We start from the raw sequence: 14,438 nt of genomic DNA, 5'->3' as shown, positions 1-14,438 counted from the left end.
CAACATACCATTCTGGAGTCTCTTTCACTTTCACAGAAGCGCCTATCTGTGCCCCTGACTATAGAGTCCCCTATAACTATTGCTCTTCTGCGCTTTGTCCCTCCCTGAACAGTGCCAGCCGTGGTGCCACTGCTCTGGCCGCTGCTGTTTTCCCGATAGGCCATCCCCCCCCCCAACAGTATCCAAAATAGTATACTTGTTAGAGAGAGGGATAGCCACAGGGGATTCCTGCACTGACTGCCTGCCCCTTCTAGCGGTCACCCATCTATCTGCCTGCACCTTGGGTGTAACCACTTCTCTAAAACTCCTGTCTATGACACTTTCTGCCACCTGCATGCTCCTAAGTGCATCCAGTTGCCGCTCCAACCGATCCATGCGGTCTGTGAGGAGCTGCAACTGGGTACACTTCCTGCAGATGTAGTCGTCCGGAACGCTGGAAGCATCATGGACTTCCCACATCTCACAGGTGAAGCACTTCACCCCTCTGTCATTTCTAGCACTAATTAGTTAATTAATATAAAATAAATACTTATTAAATCCTTACTAAATTGTTATAATTAACTATATGGTCCCTAGTGCTAGATTTCTACTATAAATATTAAATGCTAACTAAAAACAGTAATCTCCTCCCTCTGGTTTAGTTACTGTACTAATTAGTTAATTAGGGTTTTAATCAATTTTTACCAATGTTTTATTTTCAAATTCAGTACATATTCCCTACCAGCCAATCAGGTCACAGCTTTCCTGTGACGTCACTTTTCAGTTTTTTTTTACCAGAGGTAAGTTTTTTTATACTTACTGGTCCAGAACTCTGCCCTCCGAGTCTTCTCCGTGAATGTAGGCCGTGAATCCCCGAGGTAAGTTTTTTATACTTACCGGTCCGGAACGCCGCCCTCCGAGTCTTCTCCATGAATTTAGGTTAACAATAATCAGAATGCAAACTTATTTTCCCCTTCCATAGTTTTCCCTCTTCAAGGTGTCGAAGGATTACTGGAGTATACTTCCATGAGCAAACAGTACCCTCCAATACCTTGTCTAAGTGGCTATTCTTCTGATGAGAGCCCAACGCCCATTGACAGACTGGGGATACAGGAAATGACACTGATCCTATTCTCACCCAATAGGCTAAATTTTATTCGGGCGCCATGCTTCAAATCATCTGACCGTGAAAAGCCACAGACTAATATGCATTTGGAATCTGTATTCATTTCTCTGCTGTTATGGGAAAAGACATGTAACTGCAATTAAGCAATCTTTGTAAGAAAAGAGGAAAATATGTTCATATTCTTGCTGCATTGCCAACCAGAAATGTTACACCAATAACTATGATCAGCTGCCGCGGAAGCAAAGTGCTCGTGAACATGCATCGATGTGTAATAGCTGAAAAACCATGACACAGCATAGATTTCATCACTGGTCCTGCATTGGTTTTCAAACATGTGCAAGACAAACCTTGCAGCCAGAAGTTAGAGCTGTTAAATGGTGGAGTCACCTTTGCATTTAAAGGACCACACCAAGAGTCGAGGATGGCAGAGGGGGACTCTACGGTGGCCCCACAGTTCAGCGAAGCTTCCCTGCTCACTCTTCTCCAGGCTGTGTGGGCAAGGCGGGAGGTCCTTTTCACCAGCGATGGCAAGAAGATGCCCTCCCACCTGAACAAGGCAGCCTGGCTTGAGATGGCAGAAGTGGTGAGTTGCCCAGCGGCCATCCAGTGTCAAAGGGTCCAATGCCGGAAGGGGATGAATGATCACTCTCCCAGCCAGCGAGGCCCTCTAGGCCAACGCGCGCACAGGATACGACAGCCAAAGTCAACTACAGCCAAAGGGCAATCATATCAGCAGCCTTCCTGCAGTCAGGCTGCTAGCGCAGAAGTGACACCATGTAGGAGAATCCACAAGCATTTCCAAAAAGCATCGCGACACAAATGGATCTGCATGTATAAAAGCCGAAAACAAAAGCCTCTTCACGAACACGTGTGTTGCATTTACTGTGCGAATGAAGTATGCCAGCATGTCCCGATCGTGGCTCCTCCCATTACATCATTGGCTTTTCAGAACTGCCAACGTATGGAATATCATTGCCATGCCAGTATCAATCATGTGCATCTCCACGGATGCAGTAATACGGACAATGGCTCAGTATTCTGCTGCCAGTAACGGTGGACGCAAAGATGTTGCAGATGCGAACTGCTGCACAGCTGGTGAACGAGGGTGCTGTGTGGCATGCAGAGCCCCTGGTGGTTCCTATGGCGTGGATAACCTTTGATCAATTGGGTGCTGCTGTGCATCCCTAGCTCGCCGCTCGCCTGCATGCGGTGCCTGGATGCTCTCGGTCCTCCCATGTACCTTCACTGCTCTAAGTCCTTAGCATCCTCATCGTCAGAGGATGAGTCTGCTCATGTCTCTCATCCTGCAAAGTCTCCCCACTATTGAGTGTGTAGTTGTGCAGAGCAGACAGCAACGATGCGAGCTACCCTTTCCAGCTTGGACTGCAGGGCACCACCCGATCTATCCAGGCAGCAGAATCACATTTTCAGCACGCCCATCACCTGCTCAATGAAGGCTCTTGTAGCTCCGTGGCTTCCGTTGTATCGCTCTTGTGCAGCAGTGCTGGGCGTCTCACCGTGTCAACAGCCATGTATGCAAGAAGTCACCCCTCCATCTCAGCCATTTCAGTGAACAGCAACGGAAACTGCTGCAGGATGAAGGCATCATGGCAGCTGCCTGGAAAGCGGGCACAGATTTGCATGAATCGTTTCTGGTGATAACATAAGAGCTGCACATAGTGGAAGCCCTTACAGTTGACATATTCAACTGGTCTACCAGCGAGAACCTTGATGGCCACATGGGTACCATCTATGACCCCTTGCATCCTGTGGGAATCCTGCGATGGAGCCGAAATGGGTGGCCCTCTGGGCTTGGCTTTCAGGGTCAGTCGTGAAGTGGATATAGTCACCAGCCCTCCAGAATAGGGCATCGGTGACCTCCCTGATGCAATGGTGCATTGCTGACTGTGTGACCCCACAAATGTTTCCGGTAGACCCCTGAAATGATGCAGAGGCATATAAATTGACAGCCGCTGTCACTTTGAGATCCACAGGCATAGGACGTCCCCAAAGCCCCTGGGCTGCAGGTCATCATTCAGCAGGGCATAGAGATATGTCACTGCCTCTTCGACATCCGTAGTCGCCTCTGACACTGGCATTCTGACATCTGCAGGTATGTCATGCGGGACCTGTCGATGCGCTGTGATCTGTAGTGGCGAGCTCTCCTTGGGTGCTGCTGCTCACAACCGGGGGCCTTCTATGTGTGCTGCAACTGCCTGCTGGTTTTGCCTGTGACGCAAATGGATCCTCTCAAGAAGCGCATCAATAAATATAGGGTGAAACATTCCCATCTTCAAGTTGCAGTTCAATTCGGCTCCTTCAATTCTTCGAAGGTTCCTGACAGGGCAGTGATTGATGTTGAGTGGTACATCAAGTGCTTTCATGCAGCAGCTATGTGGTATGGCATGGCATTGCCCGTCTAGCAAATGTAACTCCTTTATTCAAAAAGGGAGGGAGACAGAAAGCAGGAAACCACAGATCAGTTAGCTTAACATCTGTTTTAGGACAAATGTTAGAAGCTATTATTAAAGATGTTAAAGCAGGGCATTTAGAAAAATTCAAGGTAATCAGGCAGAGTCAACATTGTTTTGTGAAAGGGAAATCATGTTTAACCAATTTATTGGAGTTCTTTGAGGATGTTACATATGCTGTGGATAAAGGGGAACTGATGGGTGTATTGTACTTAAATTTCCAGAAGGCATTTGATAAGGTACATCAAAGATTATTGCAGAACATAAAAGCTCATGGTGTGGGGGGTAACATATTGGCATGGATAGAAGATTGGCTAGCTAACAGGAAACAGAGAGTAGGCATATATGGGTCATTTTCTGGTTGGCAAGATGTAACGAGTGATGTGCCACAGGGATCTGTGCTGGGACCTCAACTTTTTACAATTCATATAAATGACTTAGATGAAGGGACCGAAGGTATGGTTGCTAAATTTGCTGATGACACAAAAATAGGTTGGAAAGTAACTAATGAAGAGGACAAAGGGATATAGATAGGTCAAGTGAGTGGGCACAGACCTGGCAAATGAAGTATAATGTGGGAAAGTGGGAAATTGTCCACTTTGGCAGGAAGAACAAAAAAGTAATATTTAAATGGTGAAAGATTGCAGAGCTCTGAGATGCAGAGGGATCTGGGTGCCCTCGTGCTTGAATTGCAAAAGGTTAGTATGCAGGTACAGCATGTATTTAGATAAGTTAATAGAATGTTATCATTTATCGCGAGGGGAATTGGACACAAGTGTAGGGAGGTTATGCTTCAGCAAAACAGGGCATTGGTGACACCACATCTGGAGCACTGTGTACAGTATTGGTCTCCTTATTTAAGGAAGGACATAAATGCGTTGGAAGCTGTACAGAGAAGGTTTACTAGACTAATACCTGGAATGGGCGGGCTTGTCTTGTGAGGAAAGATTGGACAGGCTAGGCTTGTTTCCGCTGGAATTTAGAAGAGTAGGAAGTGACCTGATTGAAGTATACAAGATCCTGAGGGGTCTTGACAGGGTGTATGTTGAAAGGATGTTGACCCTTGTGGGAGAATCTTGAACTAAGGGTCACTGTTTAAAAATAAGGGGTTGCCCATTGAAAACAGATGAGGAGAAACTTTTTCTCTGAGGGTCGTGAGTCTTTGGAATTCTCTTCCTCAAAAGGCGGTGGAAGCAGAGTCTCTGAATATTTTTAAAGTAGTGTTAGACAGATTCTTGATAAGCAAGGGGGTGGAAGGTTGTCGGGGGTAGGTGGAAATACGGAGTAATTAGTTCAGCCATGAAACGTATTGAATGGCGAAGCAGGCTCGAAGGGCTGAATGGCCTGCTCCTGATTCGTATGTTTGAATGTCTTCGCTCCCTCTAAGAGTGGCACTGCATGACCACAAAGACTGTACAAGCTGCAGTGATTGGCCCACAAGACATATAAGCTTCACACACCTACCATCTCTGGCACTCTCCCCACATACAGGGTGATGCAAGTGCCACTGTTCCTTCAAATGACAGAGGCAGTCAATGGCAGAGCTGCCAACTATTATGGAGGGCGGAATCACAGTGGCTCCCTTCCAGTCTGCAGAGTGAGCCCCCTGAATATCCCTCCCCCGCCTTTCCAGTATGCAGAGTGGGAACCCTCAACATCCCCCCCTCCGTCCTCCCTTCCAGAATGCAGAGACCCCTGAATATCTGAATATCTGCCTTCCGTAGCAGAACCTTCTACCTCTGATGACCTGCCGGCTTTTCTGATGGTGAACGGGACGGCACATGACGGCCGCCCGTTCCACGAAAAATCCGGAAGTGTCCGTGGAAAGGCGGCGGGCTGCATAATCAGTAGAGGTAAGTACCGTTTTACATACAGTAACTGGGGTGCCGCCAATGAGCTCCAGGGGAGCCGTACCTAGTTCCCCTTGCCACCGGTAATTTGGGGCGGGCCCTTCTTGATGTTGCAGGTCGACGAGGGCCTCTCCCCACAGAATTTTACAGGCGCCCGCGCTGCAACCAGCAGCTTTGAGGGGTATGAAAAATTCAGCCCCATGTCTCCATACACAGGGGGCCATTGAGTAATGACCAGCACTGAGTGTCTTTGCCACCTTTCCCCACCTCGCCATTTAAGGAATCCGGAGTCCAACCTGCTACTCCAACTGACAGCAGCTCAAACATTACAGACTGACTGTAAACCTTGAACCTTTCTGATCTTCATGGCTCAGAACTGTTCCTCGTGCTGATCCACTGAGAAGCACCAATGTTACGACCAGGTGAAAGGGGTCTAGGGTTTTAAGCTCCCCCTTGGTGAAACCTTGTTCACTAACTTCCAATTATAACGCAAAGAAACTAGCCGAATGGGATTTCTTACGTTTTAAGAAAAAATGAACTTTATTAAACTTAAACTCTAATTCAGTTAATGCCTACAGATACGTGACGCGCCCTCGCCAGTATGCATACGCGATACACACATGTAGTAGAAACAGAAAAGAGAAGAAATAAAGTGGAACAATTTGAGGCAATATCTGAACATAGAAAAATAGGAGTAGGCCATTCGGCCCTGCACCGCCATTCAATACGATCATGGCTGATCATCCAAACTTAGTACCCTGTTCCCACTTTCTCCCCGTATCCCTTGATCCCTTTAGCCCCAAAACTATATCTCACTCTTGAATATATTTAATGATTTGGCCTCAACTGCTTTCTGTGGTAGAGAATTCCACAGGTTCACCACTTGCTGGGTGAAGAAATCCCTCCTCATCTCAGTCCTAAATGGCTTACCCCTTATCCTTTGACTCTGATCCCTGGTCTGGGACTCCCCCGCCATCAGGAACATCCTTCCTGCATCTAGTCTGTCCAGTCCTTTTAGAATTTTGTAGGTTTCGATGAGATCCCCTCTCATTCTTCTACACTCTAGCGAATACAAGCCTAATCCACCCAATCTCTCTTCATAAGTCAGCCCTGCCATCCCAGGAATCAGTCTGGTGAACCTTCGCTGCACTCCCTCCATAGCAAGAACATCCTTACTCAGATAAGGAGACCAAAACTGCACACAATACTCTCGGTGTGGTCTCACCATGGCCTTGTAAGACATCCTTGCTCCTGTACTCAAATCCTCTTGCTATGAAGGCCAACATACCATTTGCTTTCTTAACTGCCTGCTGCACCTGCATGCTTACTTTCAGCGACGTGCACAAGGTCACCCAGGTCTCGCTGCACCTCCCCCTTTCCCAATCTATCGCCGTTCAGATAATCTGCCTTTCTGTTTTTGCCACCGAAGTGGAGAACCTCAAATTTATCCACATTATCCTGCATCAGCCATGTATTTGCCCATTGACTCAGCCTGTCCAAATCACACTGGAGCTTCTCTGCATCCTCCTCACAGCTCACACTCCCACCCAGTTTTGTGTCGTCTGCAAACTTGGATATATTACGTTTAATTCCCTCATCTATATCATTAATATATATTGTGAATAGCTGGGGTCCTAGCACTGATCCCTGTGGTACCCCACTAGTCACTGCCTGCCACTCGGAAAAAGACCTGCTTATTCCTACTCTTTGTTTCCTGTCTGCCAACCAGTTCTCTATCCAAGTCAGTACCTTACCCCCAATTCCATGTGCTTTAATTTTGCAAGCTAATCTCTTCTGTGGGACCTTATCGAAAGCCTTCTGAAAGTCTAAATACACCGCATCCATTGGTTCTCCCTTATCTATTCTACTAGCTACATCCTCAAAAAATTCCAGTAGATTTGTCAAGCATGATTTCCCTTTCGTAAATCCATGTTGAATTTGTCCAATCCTGTCATTGCTTTCTAAGTGCTCTGCTATTACATCTTTTATAATGGACTCTAGCATTTTCCCCACTACTGATGTCAGGCTAACTGGTCTATAATTCCCCGTTTTCTCTCTACTTCCTTTTTTAAATAGTGGGGTCACATTAGCTACCCTCCAATCTGTTGGAACTGTTCCAGAGTCTATAAAATTTTGCAAAATGACCAGCAATGCATCTACTATTTCTAAGGCCACTTCCTTAAGAACACTGGGATGCAGATTATCAGGCCCTGGGGATTTATCAGCCTTCAATCCCAATTTCCCTAACACCATTTCCCTACTAATACTGATTTCATACAGTTCCTCCTTCTCACTAGACCCTATGTTCCCCAATATCTCTGGGAGGTAATTTGTGTCCTCCTTTGTGAAGACAGAACCAAAGTATACATTTAATTGGTCTGCCATTTCTTTGCTCCCCATTATAAATTCCCCCGTTTCTGACTGCAAGGGACCCACATTTGTCTTCACATATCTATAGAAGCTTTTACAGTCAGTTTTTATGTTCTCTGTTATCGTACTCTCGTACTCTTTTTTCCCCTTCTTAATCAATCCCTTCGGCCTCCTTTGCTGAATTTTAAACTGCTCCCAATCCTCAGGTTTGCTGCTTGTTCTGGCCATTCCATATTTCTCCTCCATGGATCCAATACTATCCCTAATTTCTTTTGTAAACCATGGTTGAGCCACCCTTCCTGTTTTATTTTTGCGCCAGACAGGAATGAACAACTGCTGTAATTCATCTATGTACTCTTTAAATGCTAGCCACCGCCTATCCACTGTCAACCCTTTAAGTAACGTTCCCCAATCTACCATAGCCAACTCGCACCTCATACCTTCATAGTTTCCTTTATTTAGATTCAGGACCCTAGTCTCAGAATCAACTCTCACTCTCCATCTTAATGAAGAATTCTATGATGTTATGGTCGCTCTTTCCCAAGGGACCCTGCACAACAAGATTGTTAACTAATCCTTTCTCATTACACAATACAAAGTCTAGAATGGCCTGTTCTCCAGTGGGTTCCTCAATGTTTTGGTCCAAAAAACCATCACGTATGCACTCCAGGAATTCCTCCTCTATAGTATTATTGCTAATTTGGTTTGCCCAATGTATATTAGATTAAAATCACCCATAATTACAGTTGCACCCTCATTGCATGCGTCTCTAATTTCCTGTTTTAATGCCATCCTCTACATCACCACTGCTGTTTGGGGGTATATATACAACCCCCACCAACGTTTTCTTCCCCTTGGTGTTTCTTAGCTCCACCCTTACAGAATGCACATCAGGATTCTCTGAGCTAATATCCTTTCTCACTATTGTATTGATTTGCTCTTTTACTAACAAGGCTCTACTCCACCCCCTTTTCCTTTTAGCCTGTCTTTCCTAAATATTGAATACCCTTGGATGTTCAGCTCCCATCCTTGTGCACCCTGCAGCCATGTCTCCCTAATTGCAACTATATAGTATCCATTTACATTTATTGGCACGGTTAATTCGCCTACCTTATTGCGAATACTTCGCGCATTGAGACACAATGCCTTTAGGCTTGTCTTTTTAACATTCTTAGTCATCTTAGCATTATTTCACACGATTGCCCTATTTGTTTCTTGCCCGATTTCTATGCCTTTCCCTTTTGCCTTTTTGTTTGCTGTCTTTCGTTTGTATCCTTGCTTCCTCCTCCTCAGTCTCCCCACTCAGGTTCCCATTCCCCTGCCGTTCTAGTTTAAATCCTCCCCAACAGCACTAGCAAATGCCTCGCGAGGAAATCGGTTCTGGTCCTGCCTGGGTGTAACCCATCCGCTTGTACAGGTCCCACCTTGCCCAGAACCGGTTCTGATGTCCCAGGAATCTAAATCCCTCCCTCCTGCATCATTTCTCTAGCCAAGCATTCATCTGGTCTATTCTCCTGTTCCTATACTCACTAACACGTAGCACAGGAAGTAACCCTGAGATTACTACCTTTGAGGTCCTGCTTTTTAAACTTAGTTAATAACTCCTTAAATTCATCTTGCAGGACCTCATCCCTTTTTCTACTTATGTTGTTGGTAGTGACATGTACCACAACCACTGGCTGTTCACTCTCCCCCTTCAGAATGTCCTGCAGCTGCTCCGAGACATCCTTGACCCTAGCACCAGGAAGGCAACATACCATCCTGGAGTCTAGTTTGCGGCCACAGAAACGCCTCTCTGTTCCCCTTACAATCGACTCTCCTATCACAATGGCTCTCCCAGCTTTTTTCCCTCCCTGCTGTGCAGCAGAGCCATCCGTGGTGCCAAGAACTTGGCTATTGCTGCTTTCCCCTGGGAGGCCATCTCCCCCAACAGTATCCAAAGCGGTATATCTGTTTGAGAGGGGGATGGCCACGGGGGACTCCTGCACTAACTGCCTGCGCCTACTACTCTGTCTGGTGGTCACCCATCCCTTCTCTGCCTGTGCAGCAATTAACTGCGGTGTGACCACCACACTAAACATGGTATCCACGACGTCCTCAGCATCACGGATACTCCGCAGTGAATCCACCCGCAGCTCCAACTCCGTAATGCGGGTAGCCAGCAGCTGCAGATGGATACACTTCCTTCACACATGGTCGTCAGGGACACTGGAAGCGTCCCTGATTTCCCACATAGCGCAGGAGGAGCATATCACAGGTGCGAGCTCTCCTGCCATGACTTACCGTAAGATTACTTAATTACTCCCTATTAAAAATAACAATTACAGTAGGGGCCTTGTTCTACTCCAAACACTACCCACTACAATCTAAAGTCCTTAATAAATTACACTAATTTACAAAAAACACACTTTAGTAGTATTCACCTCATCACATATACTGTAGGTTTGGAAGATGTTTTCAAAAAAAACTTTTCCTTTTTGTTTTTAAGCTATTTAAATGCACTAACAGCTGTTACTTACCCAGCCAATCACCTTGCAGATTTCTCATGATGTCACTAAGGTTTTTTTCCTCTTTCGAATCTCAGCGCGGAGAGACAGAGATAGAGTGAGAGAGCCTGCCGCCGCTCTGGTCTCCAGGTAAGTCAGGGCTCCGAGTCCCGCTCTCTCCTTTTCAGGTCCCGCTCAGGATGCAATTCCTCCCAGGTCCGCCTGCCGCCGCTCTGGTCTCCAGGCAAGATGGTTTTGGTTACTGTTCTTCAAGCCCGCTGTAAAGTCCTTGATTTTAAGTAGGTCTTGCTTTTCATTTGGGCCCAGTATTCTTCTTAAACCTTGTTCGATGTAGGAGACTTTTCTCTCTTGAAGTTCACATGTCCTTAGTGGGTGCAGAGGCTTGTGAGAAAGAGATGGGAGCAGACAGGAGAGGTCTTCTCAATCCAGGAGCAAACAGTCTTTCCTCAGTTCAAAAACTCTGTGGCTAGTTCAAAAAACCCTGGACCAGCCAGTCATGTGACCAGCTAGTTTAAACAGTCCTGGCTTTTGTGGATTATATCATAGAAACATAGAAAAAAAATAGGAGCAGGAGTAGGCTATTTGGCCCTTCGAGCCTGCTCCGCCATTCATTATGATCACGGCTGATCATCCAACTCAGTAACCTGTTCCTGCTTTCGCCCCATACCCTTTGATCCCTTTAGACCCAAGAGCTATATCTAACTCCTTTTTGAAAACATACAACGTTTTGGCCTCAACTGCTTTCTGTGGTAGCGAATTCCACAGGCTCACCACTGAGAAATTTCTCATCTCAGTTCTGAAAGGTTTACCCCGTATCCTTAGACTATGACCCCTGGTTCTGGACTCACACACCATCGGGAACATCCTTCCTGCATCTACCCTGTCAAGTCCTGTTTGAATTTTATAGGTTTCTATGAGATCCCCCCTCACTCTTCTCAACTCCAGCGAATATAATCCTAACCGACTTAATCTCTCCTCATATGTCAGTCCCACCATCCCGGGAAGATGTCTGGTAAACCTTTGCTGCACTCCCTCTATAGCAAGAACGTTCTTCCTCAGATAAGTAGACCAAAACTGCACACAATATTCCAGGTGTGGCCTCACCAAGGCCCAGTATAATTGCAGCAAGACATCCCTGCTTCTGTACTCGAATCCTCTCGCTATGAAGGCCAACATACCATTTGCCTTTTTTACCGCCTGTTGGACCTGCATGCTTACCTTCAGCGACTGGTGTACGAGAACACCCAGGTCTCACTGCATATTCCCCTCTCTCAGTTTATAGCCATTCAGATAATAATCTGCCTTCCTGTATTTGCTACCAAAGTGGATAACCTCACATTTATCCACATTATACTGCATCTGCCATGCATTAGCCCACTCAGTTAACTTGTCCAAATCACCCTGAAGCCTCTCTGCACCCTCCTCACAACTCACCCTCCCCTGCATCCTCCTCACAACTCACCCTCCCACCCAGTTTTGTGTCATCCTCAAATTTGGAGATATTACATTTAGTTCCCTCATCTAAATCATTAATGTTCTAAATCATCTTAGCAGTCTCTAGAATACTCTTCCTTATACCTTCAAAATCTGATCAAAATCCATTGTGGGTTGAATGTGTCAGGTAATGGTCCTTTTGTCTGCACAAGCACAGTCTGTTAGTATGCAAATGTTTTTCAGCTAAGTGTCTGGCAGCCCTTGTAACAGGCCTTCTCTTCTTCCCAACAAGTTTAAAATCAATGTTCATATGACAAAATTAATATGCTTCATTCTTGGCAGGTGGGGGCCTGCATGACAACAGAAAATCAATTTTCACATAGTAATGCCACGAAAACATCTTATTGTCCTCAGTCAAATTCGAATTACTACTCACCAAGGAAGGTACTGTGAAAATTTGCACTGAAAGATCGGTAACCGAGAACTCTCTGTCGTGGTCATCATTCACATACTCAGTCTGCAACCTCTCATAGTTCTAATGAAAAGGCAGAGAAGAGGCAAGGAGGTGGACAAATGAGTTGAATGAAAGCATACTGTACTCACCAAAGTCGGGACAGTGAAGAGCTGGACAGATAGAGCAGTCACTGACACTACCCGCTCGTGATCATCCTCCATAAAATCTCTCTGCAACTGCGGGTAATTCTAAACAACAAGATAAATTCACCTCCAGGTCATGTCCAGACTGGCCTCAGAATTAAATGCTGATTCTAATTCTAACTATTAAGCTTCACATGCCTAAAAGGGTGGAGGGCAAACATACTTCTGTAGAGATTTCATTAGAAGTGAGCAAAGTAAGTAAGTTTCGCCCACTCAAAAACAAATTTACTGAGAGTCCAAACTCTTGAAATTGGAGATGCATCACTTGCATTATTTCCGCATAGTGATTCATCCCATTTCCCACTACTTTTCACAGGTCTCAATTTCAAACTTAGTAAGACTTGTCAATTGAACAAATATGTAGCCATCCAGAGAAGTGTTTTTTGGATGAGTGTGAGGGCACAGGTTGACTTTTGCATGCGTCATGGTTAAGGTTTATCTGGCAATGTCATGGTGGAAAGCAATATATTTAATCAACTCTTGTGATCGAGAGTCAACATCAAGCAGTCACAAGTCAGGCTATGCGTCTCTAGGTGCAGCATTAAACAGAACAGCACCCTTGAGATTCTCTTCTACTGAGACTGCCAACCTGGCCCAGAATAGTCAGGAGCTTTGAGTTGGACCCTTGAAGAACTGGACTGATCAGACTCATATAGGACTGCAAAAGCCAAACAGCCAGGAGAGACAGGGTTCTTGCATTCCATCAATCTGGCTGGATTTAAACTCAGTCTGACAGATGAAAGGACAGGGCATTGAACCAGTGCAACACCTGGACTCCCTACACACTTGAATTTCAGAGCAGCTATTTCTAACTAGAGGATTAGTTTCATTCTTTTGCGATTAAGGCCATAAATTTTCAAACAGAAATCAATTACAGAAGAATATAATAAATGGAGCAATGCTACCACAATCACCAAACTGGAAACACAAAACATAATAACTGTAACCTGATTGAGCCAGCTGATGTACAAATACTTAAATCATAAATAAGTCAAATGCTAAACGCATCTTAACCATTAGTTTTTTAGCATCCTTATTCTGAAACTAGAACTTCATAGCTTTAAGAGATTTGAAAAAGTTACCATAAACAGGAAAGCAAAATGAAGTAAAAACATCTAGTCGGGTATTTACTATCATCAGAAAAGATACATAACTTATTTTTCTTGCTGCATTTGTTGGAAGTGAATGTTATTTCAACAGTTAAAAAAAACTCAATAGTTACATCAAAAGTAGGGATATGATATGCTTTGTTGGAAGGTTCAACAAATGGATAAAGCTAAGGAACAAAAAAGGGGCAAACACACTGCTGGGAGTGTACTATAGACCCCCAGACAGAGGGAGGTAGAAGAGCAGATTTGTAGACAAATCTCAGAATTGCAAGAAAAATAGGGCAGTAATAGTAGGGGATTTTAACTACCTGAATATTAACTGGGATAGTTTTAGTGTGAAAGGAATTGAGGGAGAAGAATTCTTGAGGTGCATTCAGGAGATCATTTTTGGCCAGTCTGTAGCAAGTCCAACGAGTGGGTGCAGTTTTAGACTTACTTTTAGGAAATTAAGATGGACAGGTGGAAGGAGTGGCAGTGGTTAAGATAAGATAGGAAAAAAAAGCTTATGCCTGACAGAGAATTCAATACTACAGAAAGCCGAGAGGAGTATTGGACGTGGAGGGGTGAAATCAAAAAGCAAATTAGGAAAGCTAAGAGAGGGCATGAAAAAATAGTGGCAAGCAAAATCAAGGTGAACCCAAAGAAGTTTTTATCAATACATTAAGAGGAAGAGGATAACTAAGGAAAGAGTAGGACCCATAAAAGACCAAAAAGGTAACCTATTTGTAAAGGCGGAAGATGTTGGTATTGTTGTTAATAAATACTTTGCGTCTGTCTTCACAAAAGAGGGGGGCAATACAGATATTGTAGTTAAGGAAGAGGCGTGTGAAGTATTGGATGTGATAAACATAGGGAGAGAGGACGCATTAATGGGATTAGCATCAGTGAAATTTGATAAATCACTAGGGCCGGATGAAATGTACCCCAAGCTGTTA

General features: G+C 45.0%; 1 protein-coding gene across 2 annotated transcripts in view; it reads right to left on the bottom strand.

Annotated features, from left to right (window-relative positions):
* ubr2 (ubiquitin protein ligase E3 component n-recognin 2) overlaps window positions 1-14,438 on the bottom strand; it is a 177,306-nt gene that overhangs the window by 91,396 nt on the left and 71,472 nt on the right. Inside the window, exon 11 of one of the 2 annotated variants that reach the window (XM_068045124.1) lies at window positions 12,341-12,439. In XM_068045124.1, the coding sequence (XP_067901225.1) occupies window positions 12,341-12,439 (99 nt within the window). Of the gene's footprint in view, window positions 1-12,173; window positions 12,273-12,340; window positions 12,440-14,438 lie in introns of both variants that reach the window. The other variant, XM_068045123.1, reaches the window with a different exon arrangement.

This window comes from Heterodontus francisci, chromosome 13 (assembly GCF_036365525.1).
Source record: "Heterodontus francisci isolate sHetFra1 chromosome 13, sHetFra1.hap1, whole genome shotgun sequence".
NCBI classification, from domain to species: Eukaryota; Metazoa; Chordata; class Chondrichthyes; order Heterodontiformes; family Heterodontidae; genus Heterodontus; species Heterodontus francisci.
This window is presented reverse-complemented; position numbering and strand designations above follow the sequence as displayed.